Source organism: Haliotis cracherodii, unplaced genomic scaffold (genome assembly GCF_022045235.1).
Source record: "Haliotis cracherodii isolate W230 unplaced genomic scaffold, xgHalCrac1.p SCAF_1, whole genome shotgun sequence".
Taxonomy (NCBI): domain Eukaryota; kingdom Metazoa; phylum Mollusca; class Gastropoda; order Lepetellida; family Haliotidae; genus Haliotis; species Haliotis cracherodii.
This window is the reverse complement of record NW_027266264.1, coordinates 61,569,211-61,586,228: the sequence shown is the minus strand read 5'-3', so window position 1 is coordinate 61,586,228 and position 17,018 is coordinate 61,569,211. Positions and strand designations below refer to the sequence as shown.

The 17,018-nt window shown below is 40.7% G+C and overlaps 1 protein-coding gene across 1 annotated transcript; it reads right to left on the bottom strand.

Moving 5' to 3' along the window:
• Window positions 1-2,320: 2,320 nt before the first annotated feature.
• Window positions 2,321-16,935, bottom strand: LOC139466843 (hsp70-Hsp90 organising protein-like). Its single transcript, XM_071248568.1, has 8 exons — window positions 16,790-16,935; window positions 15,481-15,693; window positions 13,632-13,700; window positions 12,261-12,345; window positions 10,515-10,615; window positions 7,912-7,982; window positions 5,487-5,545; window positions 2,321-4,016 (listed from the first exon to the last, which is right to left on the bottom strand). The coding sequence occupies exons 1-8, from the start codon at window positions 16,799-16,801 to the stop codon at window positions 3,886-3,888; spliced, it is 741 nt and encodes a 246-aa protein (XP_071104669.1). The 5' UTR covers window positions 16,802-16,935; the 3' UTR covers window positions 2,321-3,885.
• Window positions 16,936-17,018: the final 83 nt, after the last annotated feature.

Genomic DNA, 17,018 nt, shown 5'->3' with positions numbered 1-17,018 from the left:
TGAGAGGGGCAGGGGGAGCGGAAAGGGAGGGTCATGGCAAAATGGACATTTTATAATGCAATTTAGGGACAAGTATTAGGGGAGCATATTTTTAGTACTTTAGTGTATCAGTAGCCTATGACCGGTCCCTTATTAAACATTTAGGATTGAGATGAGATGGATTTCATGCATCAACCTGGATGATGTTTTGTTGGAGGACAGAATGATTAGTGAATAACCAACAAGCTGCAAGGGATTACGATATGTTTGTTTGTTGTTTAACGCCACACTCAGCATTATTCCAGCAATGTCAATAAATAATTAAGTGGGGATTGACATCATGAGATACGGTGACATGCATCAACAAGGTCAGCGAGCCTGACCACCCGATTCCGTCAGTCTTCTCTTACATCCATGGAGTATCCGTCTCAAGTGAGTGAGTGGTGTAATTGCACAAGTCAAGGAGATAATTGAAAAATCAACACTTAAAAAAAATTCAATTTCTTTTATCACATTCACATACACTCTTATAAAACTGCTTCATCATACCTTTTACAACAACTAGAAGTTTGCAGTCAAACCCCATCATGCTGCCATCAGTCTTTTCAGACACAGGGTGAACCACATTACACCAGGGTGCCAAATCCACCCTAGTGGTAGATCTTAAATCAGAAGAAAAATAATTTATCAAGACTTGTGATATACAATCTCAATCTAAAAAAATTTGACCTTATTGCTCACTTCTGCTACACAAGTAGCGGTAGCGAGCACGAAGATCTAACCTTAATGAGACTGTAAGATATTTTATGTGACATTACATGTTCACTGATGGTGGCAGTATAATAGGGTTTGACAGAGTGATTTTATCACACTGTATTGTCACATTCTTTTACAGATTTCCGATTCAGCATGCCCTGACTATGTGATACGAGATGATCCCTGATAATGAATATATACTAGAGGTGCAATCACATTACGATAGAAACCAGTACCCAAAATAACAACAAAAATGAGGGTACAAGACAATCTCAGTCAAGTCAGATCTTGGTGCTCGCTCCTTTATGTGTAGTGGTAGCAACACGAAGATCTGATTTTTATGAGTTTCAAAACAAAATTTCTTTTAATAATCTTAGAAACCACGGCATGATGAATAAAAGGTGGGGAGGGGTGGTCTCAACCAGCAAAAAAGGGGTGGGCTTGCTACGGACTGGCCTGCAAAACACTGGTTGGTATATGAAACCTAGAACATGTTCTTGTATACCCCTATCAGAAGGCAACAACTCTATGTCATTGGAGTGAGTGAGTTAGGTCTAACACCGCTTTTAACAGTATTCCAGTTATATCACGGTGTGTCAGCTTAATGTAGGAAAGCCCGAAGTGATGCAGGTCTCAGACATTTACCACTTCGGTGAAACACATGATGGTGTTGACAAACCTAGAATTATAATCGGGCCGTACCTTGATTCGAACCCACGATCTTAGGTTTCTGGTGTGCCAAAGGGACGCAACTCTGCACAGCGAATCGCGGCGCCTTAGACAAGTGGGCAACTAGGCCACCCATCTTCACTATATTTTAGCAGTCAGGAATATGTCTGCAGTTATCTCATTCATAGATAGAGCTAGTCAAACAGCGTTCTGTTTTTTCATTGCATCAATGGGGATGGTGTAGTGGTTAACTGTGCTCACTCGTCACCCTGACCTGGTTTGAATCCCACATACAGTGGTACAGTGCATGAACATGCTGATCTTATTAGACATAACATAAACTGAACATAATTTGCACGTAAAATTTACAAATCTACAAAATGGTTTGGTTAAGATATATTCTCACTATCTATGATCATTTTAACTTTTGCCAACTCCAAAACTGAATATGTATATAAACTCGTCACTGTACTGGCATGTAGGATTAATAAGAGTATATGAAATATTGAGCCCTTCACCTCAAATAGAATTGATTAAAGCTTTTCAATAATTTCCAGTAATTGTACTTTTTATCAAACCCAATTAACAGTAACCACATGTCTAGTTCTTACTAACAGATGGTGCATATGATAAAATCACAATATAGGCATTTTCATTTCATTCAGCAATTATACTACTCAAAAGAAATTAAAGAACACCTGATTCTTTCATATTACTGTAGTTATTCTGTTATGCCATGACAGATTAATTATGGTAATATGAAAGAATCAGGCGTTCTTTAATTTCTTTTGAGTAGTATATATATCATAATGTAATGCCAAACACTTTTGAGTCTACTAGACCGATCTTGGGTCTCAACATCACTTTCAGTGGAATTTAGTTTTATTATGTAGACTGAACAGAACTTATGTAGACACAGACTTCAGACTACTTTCCGAAAAATGTCAGATTTTAAAGTTAAGGGAATGAGACAATTCAGAAATACTACTAATTCTTCTCAATTTGGGAAGCTATGACAGCTGTCCTAGCAACTTGCCTTGTTTCCCATCTAATCAGGTTATACTACTCAACCCTTGATAGGGATTCTCACGTACTGCATAGCATGTTCATGTTGTGGCAAAGATAATTGCCTTACTTCATCTACCATTGTGTTAACCCCTGATGTGTCAACAATTTGACCTTTGACCGGAGTACAAATCTGCGACAAATGTTGAACACTTTATCACTACTATCACAAACTGACCTGCAATCTGGGGACAGAAATTTCTCCTGCTGTGCCCACCACAGCAGTTCTCTTAATTGATAACATGCACAACTTGGTTAGGCTAAAAAATAATTATAGTCTTGTAGGGCTGGGGTGGGTAACTCGGGTACTCGGGTCGGGTGGGTCCTGAGTAGGACCCAGGTACCCACATAACTACCTGGACCCGTTTGTCACGTGACATACTGTTTACAATAACATGACATTAACAATAAAACTCAATGGTTACACTACAAGCTAGTATAGTTATAATGTTCACATTTCTTTCTCACTATGCAGGCATTCGTTCTGACTTTTATATGTTCAAGTAAGGATAAAGCGTCTATCAATTGCAGTGTATACATGAACATGAATGTAAATAGTTTTTGCCAGGGCTGCTGTAAAACAATTCCCATTCGGACATTTTGTACCCAACTCTTGAGACCTATAGCGGTTATCCGGGTAGGGCCAGGTAATAGAGTGTCGGGTACCCGGGTAGTAAATTTGGACTCGTCCCAGCCCTTTAATCTTGGTTCTCAGGCACTGCCCACATCATCATAAAGTCTCCCACACGTTTCGTCTTTATTTCCATTTTCCAAAACTTAATTTAAAATCTTAATTTTTATAGACAATGTGATCCAAAAAATCATGCAGTTACTTCCCTTTACATGCACACTGCTTTACTGCACATCTTGTGTTATGGTCATAGCTGCAATAGGAGTATGCTTGTTTATGTGAGGAGACCATGTCTCAGGTTGATGGTACACAACTGTTTATTTGGTTACATACTAGTTAGAACAAGCAAAAACTAAAAACACCAACCTTTCTGCAGTATATTGACTGAGAACCAATTCTTTTATTTTTTTAAGCCTAAAATTACACTTTAATTTGGACGATATGTGTCTCCAGTTCCATGAAGATATCTTGGATAGTTTCAGTATCAAGATCAGGGCCCACTTGCACAAAGCAATCTTAGCGCTAAGATGATCGTAACTCCCATATTTTAACATAGGCTTACGATAGTCTTAACGCTAAGATCACTCTGTGCAAGTGGGCCCAGGAAACAAATCAAGATGGATGGACGGATAACCGACGAAACTCGTTTTTAATTATGTTATATGCTGACTAATTTTTTCATTGACAACCTAAAACCAATTTGTGAATGAAAGTGTGACGTGTGTTAACCCTTGATGGCTGTATGACGTATGTACAGTGTATCCAGCGATGTTGTCGTGAGGTCATCAGGTCTTTCCCTGCTTGTATCTCTGTCTCGCTGCACCCGTGCCTCCTTTACGATGGCGCTTTCCTGACTCAGACGTGTCTTGGGAAGATTCTTCAGGATTTGTCTGGCCTGATGGCTTGCCTTCCATCTCTGTTTGACAGAAGACAGTCATTACATTGCATTACAGTGAATTGTTTGATTGTCATCCGTCCCACTTCTCAGAAATGCCTAGAAAGACACAATTCAATATAATTTTTGATAAATGTCAATCAAAAAATTCTTCCATCGTCTACATGGAGACATGGCAATCAACACCATTTCTATACTGTACCATGTTCCTTATTCAGTCTTGCTTGACAACGGTATAAGGATCTCTACGGAAACATCACCATTACAGTAAAATAAAGACACTCATTATTCAGTCTTGCTTGACAACAGTATAAGGATCTCTACGGAAACATCACCATTACAGTAAAATAAAGATACTCATTATTCAGTCTTGCTTGACAACGGTATAAGGATCTCTACGGAAACATCACCATTACAGTAAAATAAAGACACTCATTATTCAGTCTTGCTTGACAACAGTATAAGGATCTCTACGGAAACATCACCATTACAGTAAAATAAAGATACTCATTATTCAGTCTTGCTTGACAACAGTTTAAGGATCTCTACGGAAACATCACCATTACAGTAAAATAAAGATACTCATTATTCAGTCTTGCTTGACAACAGTATAAGGATCTCTACGGAAACATCACCATTACAGTAAAATAAAGATACTCATTATTCAGTCTTGCTTGACAACAGTTTAAGGATCTCTACGGAAACATCACCATTACAGTAAAATAAAGATACTCATTATTCAGTCTTGCATGACAACGGTATAAGGATCTTACCATTACAGTAAAATATAGATAAATTGTGTCTACTTTGTCATCTTTACATTGTCATTTCAACATCCTTAAATGTAAGTGACATACAACATCAAAACAATGTCATTACAATAACAACATCCTCATAGTGTCGCTTCAACATCAACATATTGTCAACGTGTATCTAGACCCAAAAATGTATTTTTCTTGGTTAACAGTTTGTTTTTTCAGTTTAACAAAATATTTGATGTTTGTTTTGTGCTTCTTAATTATATCGCAGTTAATGTTGTCTATTATATTTATAGAGCCACAAGGATCAGTCAGGTATGAGATAATAATATTTTAAATATAATTTGTGTTTTCTTGTCAGCGGATCTGTAAATCAAAGCTACAGAACCTTTTCCATACTAAAAAGAAATTATTGCTGAAAGGGTCTAATGTAAGATTCTGACAATATCATGAGCATGCATTAATGAATTACTATCAAATAGTGATAATACCAGGAGTTTGCGAAAAAGGTGAGCGTATCCTGCCCTACCTGGAACTACAAATTGAAAAAGTGTCCCCCCAATCAAAGGATAAGAGAACTTGTACTTGGAACGTATCACAGAAATTTCACAGTGATAAGTAGGTCACAGTGAACTAATTTTGTCTGATATAAAGTGAAATTCCCAAGTTTATGTTAACAATCCACTCCACATAATTCCCAGCTCCTCGTAGCTTGTATTACTCTGATACTCACCGGACAGTAAATCTATTGGTGCTTCCAGTAACGAGGATTTCTGTGAGTTTAGCAAAAACCTGAAACAACCAGCAGAAACAATAATTTATATATCCTATAACTGAACCACAGACACTTTTCACTGTGATGAAAACATTTCACCACATACAGCAGGTTTGAACTAGACAACCACATACATGAGACAGCAGATCTATAATGTACCAGATATACATCAGACAACCACATACATCAGCACCAGGTATACAGTGAGTGAGTGAGTGAGTGAGTGAGTTGGGTTTAACGCCTCTTTTAACAGTATTCCAGTTATATCGCGGCGTGTCAGCTTAATGTGGGAGGAAAGCCCGAAGTGATGCAGGTCTCAGACTTTTACCAGTTCGGTGAAACCCACGAGCACGGGTGTGGTGCTGACAAACCTAGAAACATAATCGGGGCGAACCGGGATTCGACCCACGATCATAGGTTTCTGGCGTGCCCAAGGAACGCAACTCTGCACAGCGAATCGTGGCGCCTTAGACGACTGGGCCACCCGTGCCCCCCCCCAGGTATACAGTAAATCTTGAAACTAATGTGATTAATTGCGAACAAATGCAAGTGGTCTTTGCTCACATTAACTAAACTTTGCATTTATGTCTCCAAAATGACTATCAACAATAAGACGGCCTCACTGCACACTTTGTTTAGCTGAAATACCAACTTCAATATAAACACAAAAACCTATATATTCCACATCACGGTTTATTGAGCAGCAGTTGTAACAAGTAAATAACAATGTCATCCAAAGAACAGACATCACACAATGGGCACTTTCACTGCTGGGGTCAAGATTTCTACTCACTCGTGTCAAACTAGGCAACATTGAGTACCCCATCAGTCCAGACAGACCCCACCTACGCAAGACTGTGTCAAAGGCTGACACGACCCAGCACGCACCAATAGGCTTCATCACTCTTATCCTCAGATCTACAGCCTTTGCCTTGGCATCTGCCTTCAAGTCTGTTCTCCGCATACCAATCAGTGAACTGTTGTTGGTTCAATTACTTTATTGTTTCCTTAATGCCAGTCAAAGAAATAAACATATAACCTGTGTTGTTTTTAGGAAAACTGTTTATTGTTTTTACAGACGTTCTCTACTCAGTGCTAATAAGCAGTGCTATTTGCTGTTTGATTGGATTAAGATTAAGGTAAGGATATATCATTCTACTGGAGATGGGGCGGGGACAGGGCGGAGATGGGGGGGAGTTGCATTTTTGGTTAGGGGTCAGCAGTCGTATTTGGAGACGCATTAATTTCAAGATTTACAGTGTAATGCACAAGATATACATCACACAACCACATATACATTTAGCCTAGCGCTGCAAACACTGATATCAGCAACAGGAAGCAAGGAGAGTGACATACCTGTATCCAAGGGCAATGACATAGCCTAGCGCTGCAAACACTGATATCAGCAATAGTTGAAGCAAGGAGAGTGACATACCTGTATCCAAGGGCAATGACGTAGCCTACAGCTGCAAACACTGATATCAGCAATAGCTGAAGCAAGGAGAGTGACATACCTGTATCCAAGGGCAATGACATAGCCTACAGCTGCAAACACTGATATCAGCAATAGTTGAAGCAAGGAGAGTGACATACCTGTATCCAAGGGCAATGACATAGCCTGCAGCTGCAAACACTGATATCAGCAATAGTTGAAGCAAGGAGCGTGACATACCTGTATCCAAGGGCAATGACATAGCCTACAGCTGCAAACACTGATATCAGCAATAGTTGAAGCAAGGAGAGTGACATACCTGTATCCAAGGGCAATGACATAGCCTACAGCTGCAAACACTGATATCAGCAATAGTTGAAGCAAGGAGAGTGACATACCTGTATCCAAGGGCAATGACATAGCCTACAGCTGCAAACACTGATATCAGCAATAGTTGAAGCAAGGAGAGTGACATACCTGTATCCAAGGGCAATGACGTAGCCTACAGCTGCAAACACTGATATCAGCAATAGTTGAAGCAAGGAGAGTAACATACCTGTATCCAAGGGCAATGACATAGCCTACAGCTGCAAACACTGATATCAGCAATAGTTGAAGCAAGGAGAGTGACATACCTGTATCCAAGGGCAATGACATAGCCTACAGCTGCAAACACTGATATCAGCAATAGTTGAAGCAAGGAGAGTAACATACCTGTATCCAAGGGCAATGACATAGCCTGCAGCTGCAAACACTGATATCAGCAATAGTTGAAGCAAGGAGAGTAACATACCTGTATCCAAGGGCAATGACATAGCCTAGCGCTGCAAACACTGATATCAGCAATAGTTGAAGCAAGGAGAGTGACATACCTGTATCCAAGGGCAATGACATAGCCTGCAGCTGCAAACACTGATATCAGCAATAGTTGAAGCAAGGAGAGTGACATACCTGTATCCAAGGGCAATGACATAGCCTGCAGCTGCAAAAACTGATATCAGCAATAGTTGAAGCACCACATACTGAAACAACAGAGACAGACAGCTGAGGAGGCACACCACACACAGTCGCAGAGAGGGTTCAGAGTTCACACACATCCCATATAACCCCATTCCACTAGACGACGCTCTTCTGCGCTCTACGTGCTCTGAGGGGGAGCGCCAAAGGTCTCCTCATCTAGGGGCACTTACGATCTGGGAGTGAGTGAGTGTGGTTTTACGCCGCTTTTAGCAATATTCCAGTAATATCACGGCGTGATGAGCGAACGCTTTAACCACTAGACTACCCGACCGCCCCAGCTTACGATCTGATGACGATCAGATAGCGCTCCTGTTCCGATCCAGTAGTGATCTATGTGATCCAATAGCGACTTGAAGACCTTTGCTCATAACCAAACAACCCAAAATGTGGTGATCTGGCACGATCAGTTCCCGCTCCTTTTGCAATCCAAGGCAATCAGGATGCGATCCAGTACGTGGCACTCTATTTGTGCTCCGATGGTGATCATTGCGAACTAATGCGCTCTACTCCAATCCAGAGCGATCTAGGCAACCTGTGGATCCTATTGTGACCCGATTGCAGAATTTTGGGTCTGATCCTATATAAACCTGTAGCGTTCTGAGGCGCTCATGAGTTCTATGCTTGGTTCGCAGAGGGGTAGGTCCTAGTCTTTCGTGGCGATCGGCGGCACTCTTAGGTGATACGATAGCGCTCCGATGACGATCTGGGCGATTAAGTAGCGATCTGACGGCATTCTGGGCAGAGCAGATCCATGTCTGGATGTTTTCACTGGCAATTAAATGACTAACACGCAGGATTTAAAGTGATGTGGCGATGCCCAAGAAACGTTTAATTTCTTTAGGGTTTATATTTGACGGACAAAGTGCGAAAGTACAATAAACATAACTAAATCATTTGTTGATATCTTATCAACAAAAACAATACTCCCCAATACCATCACTCACACTATCTGAATTCATCTACATGTCGTTACGAGCATCCCTCCTTTGAAAAAAGATTGTAATCACACTTGCATCACACATACAATGGTGGATCTTTCTGGTGAGTGAGTGAGTGAGTAAGTAAGGTTTGACACCACTTTTTGCGATATTCCAGCAATATCATGGCGGGGGACACCAGAAATGGGCTTCACACATTGTACCCATGTGGGGAATCAAACCCGAGTCTTCGGCGTGACGAGCGAACGCTTTAACAACTAGGCTACCCGACCAACCCTCACAGTCATGGCAGAAATACACCACACACACCTGTGTAAACATGGCACATACTGCCAGAATATGAACACTTATACACATGGTGGTACGTGGTCCTGTGAACAGCACACAGGTCACAAATTAGGTGATGGGTTTGGTGGGTGACCGTGTTCGGCAGCTCGACTGCTGAGAGTCCTGCCCCACACTGAAGCACATGTTGTGTCTCCTTCGGCAAGTGACTTTGTTCAAAATATGTCTCTGATCACCCAGCAGTGAATGGGTACCCAGTAGGATGAGATGGTAATGTGACTGTTAACCGTCTACCGCATGACAGGAAGCTTGGGTTGTATACTCCCGAGGGAGCTGAGAATGAAAATCAAGTGCACTCTGATCCAAAGACTGGGGTAGTAATAAGCATACACTTGGTGAATTAAATTTGGTGCAATATAAAAGAACTTGAATACGATGTTGACAGGGTTCAGTAATGTTTTTCTGTTTGAGACAGTTGTACTGCTACATTCACTCTTTGAGACAGAGCACAGTTGGGAAGTTATAAGAATTGACCTCAATATTTTTTGCATTGCAGATTTACACAATGTGCGCACTGGATTTAAGTTTGAGATGCCATAAACACAAAAACATATTGACGTCAATTCCTATAAATAAAAAGGTCAGCAGTAATAACTTTGCAGACACCTTATTTAATGATAAGTACCAGGACTGGGACGAGTCCAAATTTACCCACCCTTCCCGGGTACCTGCTGTGGGTCTCAAGCGTTGGGTACAAAATGAATGTCTGATTGGGAATAGCTTGACCGTAGCCCGGGCAAAATGTATTCAGATACACGTATAAAACGATCTTGTTATGCACACAAAGAAATTGACTGGAGTTTTATTTTTATTCAAACATATAAAAGTCAGAAGTAATGGGTGCATAGTCAGAAAGAAATGTGAACATTAGTAACTTGTAGTGTAACCATAGAATTCTAGATAACTTTTGCCATAAAACAATTTTCATGTGACTAACCACAGGTCAAGGTAGTCCTATGGATACCCAGGTCCTGCTCAGTACCCACCCAACCCGAGTACCCGAGTTACCCGTCCCAGCATTAACTAGTACAAAAAAATGTAGTGAACAGTATGAAATCTGTGACATCATTCAGTGCAATAATACAACACAAGCCCCACCCATTCGATTATCAGCCAATCAAGATACAATAGCCATTAGCAGACGTGGCCTAATGTTTTTTCGGGTTTATGGAAACATAAATGCCCCCAAATTGCTATTTTAGCCAATGAAATGCTACAGAATCATTTTTGATGATTGTGTTGTCTACTCACAGTGATGGAAGGTTCTTTAGCCAGGTACTGATCTGCGATCACAATGAGAAGGCCCATTCCTCCACCAGCAGCTGCAAACTTCCACGGCAGACGGGCATTCGCTGAACAATCAATACATCACTTTCTACATCTGACATCACATGTGCTGGATCACTTTTTATATTATCACAACAAATGTCAGACAACAACATACTAAAACACTGTAACAAGTATATGAAACATCATATTCAAAAGTTGAAATTTTAGACTTGAAAGCATTTGGATCACGCCAGTGAAAACTAATAACATGCAACTCTGATTTTAAGTGCAAAAACGAAAAAAAGGGCCCAGGTGCACAAAATGGACTGTGCCTATCTGACTCCGATACCTTTGACATTGACTTTCAAACAAATACCAGGGCCCAGGTGCACAAAGTGGATTGTGCCTTTTTTAATCCAATACCTTTGACATTGACTTTCAAACAAATACCAGGGCCCAGGTGCACAAAGTGGATTATGCCTATCTAACTCAAATACCTTTGACATTCACTTTCAAACAAATACCAGGGCCCAGGTGCACAAAGTGGATTGTGCCTGTCTGACTCCGATACCTTTAACACTGACTTTCAAACAAATACCAGGGCCCAGGTGCACAAAGTGGATTGTGCCTGTCTGACTCCGATACCTTTAACACTGACTTTCAAACAAATACCAGGGCCCAGGTGCACAAAGTGGATTGTGCCTATCTAACTCCAATACCTTTGACATTGACTTTCAAACAAATACCAGGGCCCAGGTGCACAAAGTGGATTATGCCTATCTAACTCCAATACCTTTGACATAGACTTTCAAACAAATACCAGGGCCCAGGTGCACAAAGTGGATTATGCCCATCTAACTCCAATACCTTTGACATTCACTTTCAAACAAATACCAGGGCCCAGGTGCACAAAGTGGATTATGCCCATCTAACTCCAATACCTTTGACATTGACTTTCAAACAAATACCAGGGCCCAGGTGCACAAAGTGGATTATGCCCTTCTAACAGCAATACCTTTGACATTGACTTTCAAACAAATACCAGGGCCCAGGTGCACAAAGTGGATTATGCCTATCTAACTCCAATACCTTTGACATAGACTTTCAAACAAATACCAGGGCCCAGGTGCACAAAGTGGATTATGCCCATCTAACTCCAATACCTTTGACATTGACTTTCAAACAAATACCAGGGCCCAGGTGCACAAAGTGGATTGTGCCTATCTAACTCCAATACCTTTGACATTGACTTTCAAATGAAAACCAGGGCCCAGGTGCACAAAGTGGATTATGCCTATCTAACTCAAATACCTTTGACATTGACTTTCAAACAAATACCAGGGCCCAGGTGCACAAAGTGGATTGTGCCTATCAAACTCCAATACCTTTGACATTGACTTTCAAACAAATACCAGGGAACAGGTGCACAAAGTGGATTATGCCTATCTAACTCCAATACCTTTATTGCAATTCATTATACTTGAGGCTCAGAACTTATACATCAACCTTCATACAGAGAATTGAACAAGCAAAGTGAGGATGTATTCTGTCTGCATACAAGTGGGTATATATTTCATTTTAGTCCCAAGAAAACTTTTCACTCATCCTATAACAACAAAACTGAACAATAATACTTATCAAACTGCTTCACATATTGTGCATGGTATAACAGCTTGTATTGATACCACAAACTAACTTTTCCACCAGAGATGATGTACGATGTAGTACCTTTTCTCTCCTTGTTCATGGCTGACCTTGTCTTGTTGATGGCGTCTCTCACTTTCACATCAGTTGCATCCAGGACCATGGCTTTCTGTCAAGGAAACCCACAACTATTACCTGGCTTGTCCAGGATTATTTTCATATTCCCCGAACCTCTACATATGATCTAGCACCGCCTCCGTGGTCTAGTGGAAGAGCGTCCGCCCGGAGAGCGGAAGGTCTCTTTAAATTAACTTTCTCACACTGTAGACACCTTCTCCTCGGAAACTTCACATTCCTCTTCTGACCAATGATGACTTCCCAGTTTGTCAGATAGGCTCCATTTCCTGGCAGCCATATTGAAAAAACTGTTTTACGTATTATTATGTTCCTTTTATTTATGACCACCTCCGTGGTCTAGTGGTAGAGCGTCCGCCCAGAGAGCAGAAGGTCCAGGGTTCGATCCCCAGCCGCATCATACCAAAAGACGTTAAAAGATGGTACTTCTTGTTACCCTGTCTGGTGCTCGGCATTAAGGGGCTAAAACAAGGACTGTTCGGCTCAGAGTCCATATACTGTGTCTGAGTGGGGTATTCATGTTAAACTGCGGCATGGTATCTCAGTGGGCTAGCACTATAAATCGGCATCAGTCCGGACTAGTACAAGCAGCCACACAAACATACACACGTACATGCACGTCGCATAAACCACTGATTGATATAATGAGCATCGATCTACGCAATTGGGATACAATGACATGCTTCAACCAAGTCAGTGAGCCTGACCACCCAATCCCGTTAGTCGCCTCTCACAAAAAGCATAGTCGCCTTTTAGTCGCTGAAGACCAATTCTAACCCTGATCTTCAAAGGTAGGTCGCAAGTACTGAGGCATGTCACAAGGGTAGTCAAATAACCATTGCCATGGAAATGTTAGAAAACATGTTATTAGATATTCAATTTCAGTTTCTGTATTTTAACATGCTGACATCAATTTGTAAAAATGTCTTTTTTAATTGGAAATATACAGTAAGTGGGACATAACATTTGGCCAGGTGTGTATGTACAGTACCAGCAGTGAGTGAGTATCGTTATATGCTGCTTTTAGCTATATTCCAGCAATATCATGGCAGGAGACACCAGATAGAAGCTTCACGGATTGTACCCATGCCGGGAATCAAACCCAGGTCTTCTGCATGGCGAGCGAACACTTCAACCACTAGGCTACCCGACCGCCCCGTATAGTACCAGTAAGTCTTCATTGACAGCATGTTCAATGTCAAAACTGTGATAAAAGCACTGTTGTCAGATAAAACACAGGAAAGATTACTTCATTTTGTTGCATACATCATGTACATGAATCATTTGAATCAGCATCAAGATGACCTTTGAATAACTTACATTGTATGACATAACCGCATCGTTATAATTTCCAACTGCAAACTCAACCTCTCCTTTTCTGAAGTAGCCCTGAAATCAACAAGAACTGTTTGACCAGAAGAACAAAATATTTGATCATGCAGATAATGAATAAGATATAACGCAGATGTCAACATTGTGTTCATAAAAGCATATAAAACATGAACACAACGTTATCACTATTACTGACTATTGGCCGCCATGAGGCACACAAGTATATTGTTTGTTCATATAGTAGCGAAGTATTGCTGCCCCTTAGGATAAGCTTAGGCAAGACCCCAATAATAATGTACCTAATTACATTGTCTGGAAACAGATCTGCACCAGAAGATTAGACAACTGAACAGCATCTGTCAAATTTAACTTTTAGTTTGGTTGTTTGTTGTTTAACGACACACTCAGCAATATTCCAGCTATATGACGGAGGTCTGTAAATAATCGAGTCCGGACCAAACAATCCAGTGGTTGATATCATGAGCATCAACCAATTCAGCGAGCCTGACCACCCGATCCCGTTAGTGGCCTCATACGATAATCTATCCTGGGTCGTCGCGCTTTTGGTAAACCTTTGGGAAAAAGTCTCTCACTCTGTTAATCACACACTTGATTCGAGGAGAGTCGGAATCCTGTGTGCATCACCTAGGGCTGTTCCTACGTCATGTCCTGTCAGTGGTCATCAGTGGTCATATTTAGAGGTGACAAGCATGACGGACAATTACTGATTCCTTCCTTTGAGTGTATACCCAAGGAACTAACTTGTTCATGACATCATCCATTCTTTCAAGTGTCCAGTGAGACATCAAATAGCTATGATTACGCAGGAGTTTGTAGAATGAACCACTACTTTAAACCTGTTATACACCTTGACACCCATCTTTCCGAGGCAAGGGCGTGAACTCACTATAAAAGTCCAGTTTCCTCCCTTGCCGAACTAGGCCGGAATTTCTGGGCTTGATCATAGCACCACCAGTTGTTAATTACAAGTTATGTCCCTTCTATGTCCCACCAAATGACCAATCAGATTCCCCCTCTTGTATCACTTACGTTTGCTTCAAACAAAATGGTGGCGCCCTGTCAAGACGATCTGATCGATAATCAGGACCTGTATTGTAATAAAATTATCTTACCTCACGGAGTGCATCAAATCACTTAAGCACCTTGATTAAAAACATGAAAAGATTTGCAAAATATCTGTACCAAGTTGGCGGTACAAATGCTTCAAAATGCAAACGTTAAAACTATGTTGTTTGTGAACCAGATGTCAAGTTCTTCACACAATTTTGATTGGACTTTGCATTGACTCATTCATCCCGTCAAAAGGTAACTCCGGAATTCAAGCCCAGATCGGCAAGGGTGAAAACTGGACTTTTAGAGTCAGTTAACGCCCCTGCCTTGGGAAGATGATTCACACCCTAAAGCTAGTGTTTGTCCACGACATTCCTGAATGATCATGTCAACTTTGTCAGAAGTAAGCCATGCAAAAAGACAACAAATGTTACATTTGGGATTACATTTTCTAAGTAAAGTATAAATTTAAGTACTTTTTTGGTAGGAGGCCCATCCGGGATTCGACCCACACTCTCAAAGTAATTAAGGCACATAATCACCAGTAAACAAAGTCAACAACTCAACCCACAAAGCCAACAAAGCTTCCACAAAATGAAAGTCCGACAGGCTATCCAACAAAAGCAGTTCAACAAATCAGAATCTATCATTTCTGAAATCACCAGACAATGCAAATAAAACAGTAATAACATTTTACAGGTCAAGTAAACCCTTGACATCTCGACATCTTGAGTAAAGTGTAATATCACACATGACAACAACACACCTTTGTCCACTTAGGCTGTAGCTGGATGGCCTGTTTCGCATCATCTAGTGCTAGATAGTACTGCTGGACTTTGAGGAAGGCTAAGGACCGGTTGCTGAATACAAGGTGATTGGATGGGTCCAGCTTGATGGCATGCGTGTAGTGGATAATGGCCTCCATGTAGTTTTCCTTCTTGACACATTCATTGCCCTGTTCCTTCAACTCGTCTGCTCTCTGGATCATAACAAAGCAACATTAGCCATGAGCAGAATTAAAAATTCGATTTTTTTAAACTCGTCCAGAGGTCTAGTGAAAACTTTATATTGAAGCTAGTCCTGCTTGAAATAACGAGACAATTTTTTAAATATGATTACATTTTCTGTCAGTCTTATTCAGGTCCAAATGGTAGCAAATTGAAGCATTTAGAACTGGTTCAGAATTGTAACCCTCAAATGCTATTAGTCAATAAGGACTACCTTCACTGGATTTTAACTTGTCCGCAGCACAATTTAGCTGTCTCGGGTTAGCAGACTAGCATGAATTTCAAAGGCTTCAAGAGACGTGAGGGGGGCCTATACACTGTTAGATCATCTCATGGCTTGCCACCAGACAAAGGTAATCAAAGGTTTGATAGGCATTACTTAAAGGTGACGGATGACAAGATAGACACAATTTTTATGGATAACAACTTCTTTAATACAGTGAAAAGCAACGTTTCGCTATAGATCCTTATGCCTATCTTGTGAAGGTTAAATATTTCAAATTATGAGTCTGACATTAGGGCTGGGACGGGCAACTCGGTTAGGACGGATACTGAGCAGGAGGTTAGGTATCCAGGTAGTAAATTTAGAATCGTCTGACATACAATGCATTTGATAATTGTGATTGGAAAAGACACTATATATGCTAGTGAGTTTATGTTTTTTCAAGCCTCAGTCAACAATATTCCAGTTGAGTGTCAGTAAATACAGCCTGTAAATAATGGAATGTCATCCATGCAAACCTGAGGTGGGATGCATGAGTAGCGATGCACATTGATGTGGAACGATGACACACAAGCGCTGTGATTATGATGTCCACAGATTCAGGGTGTAGATTTAATCCACTAAATTAAATTTTCGGGTACGAGTGAAATAGTTCAACAACTTCCTTTCAAACCTTTATGAAAGGAAAGGATACAGTAAGTAGGAGAAGTTACAAAAGTTATTATACTGAGATAAATATGCATGCAATACAAAACTTCATTATCACATGATTCAGCAATTTCCAAACAAAATCGTGAAACCTAGATTAAAGCTGCTAGAATTTATATAAACTTTGTATGTTTTACCTTGGCATTCATACTGGTCAGTTTGTGCTCCCTGTCAATGAGAACAAAGGTGTTATTAATGCTGGTTTTGTTAATCGATCAATATTTGTGTCGCATTCTATTAACCGGTCAACCCCAGCTAAACCTCAAATGGATCGACGACCAGGATTCCCCCTCTTCCGGTCACGTCAAAAAGAGAAACTGGTTTGGAAGTAATACACAGAACCATTGGTACTTCTCTTCAAAGAGA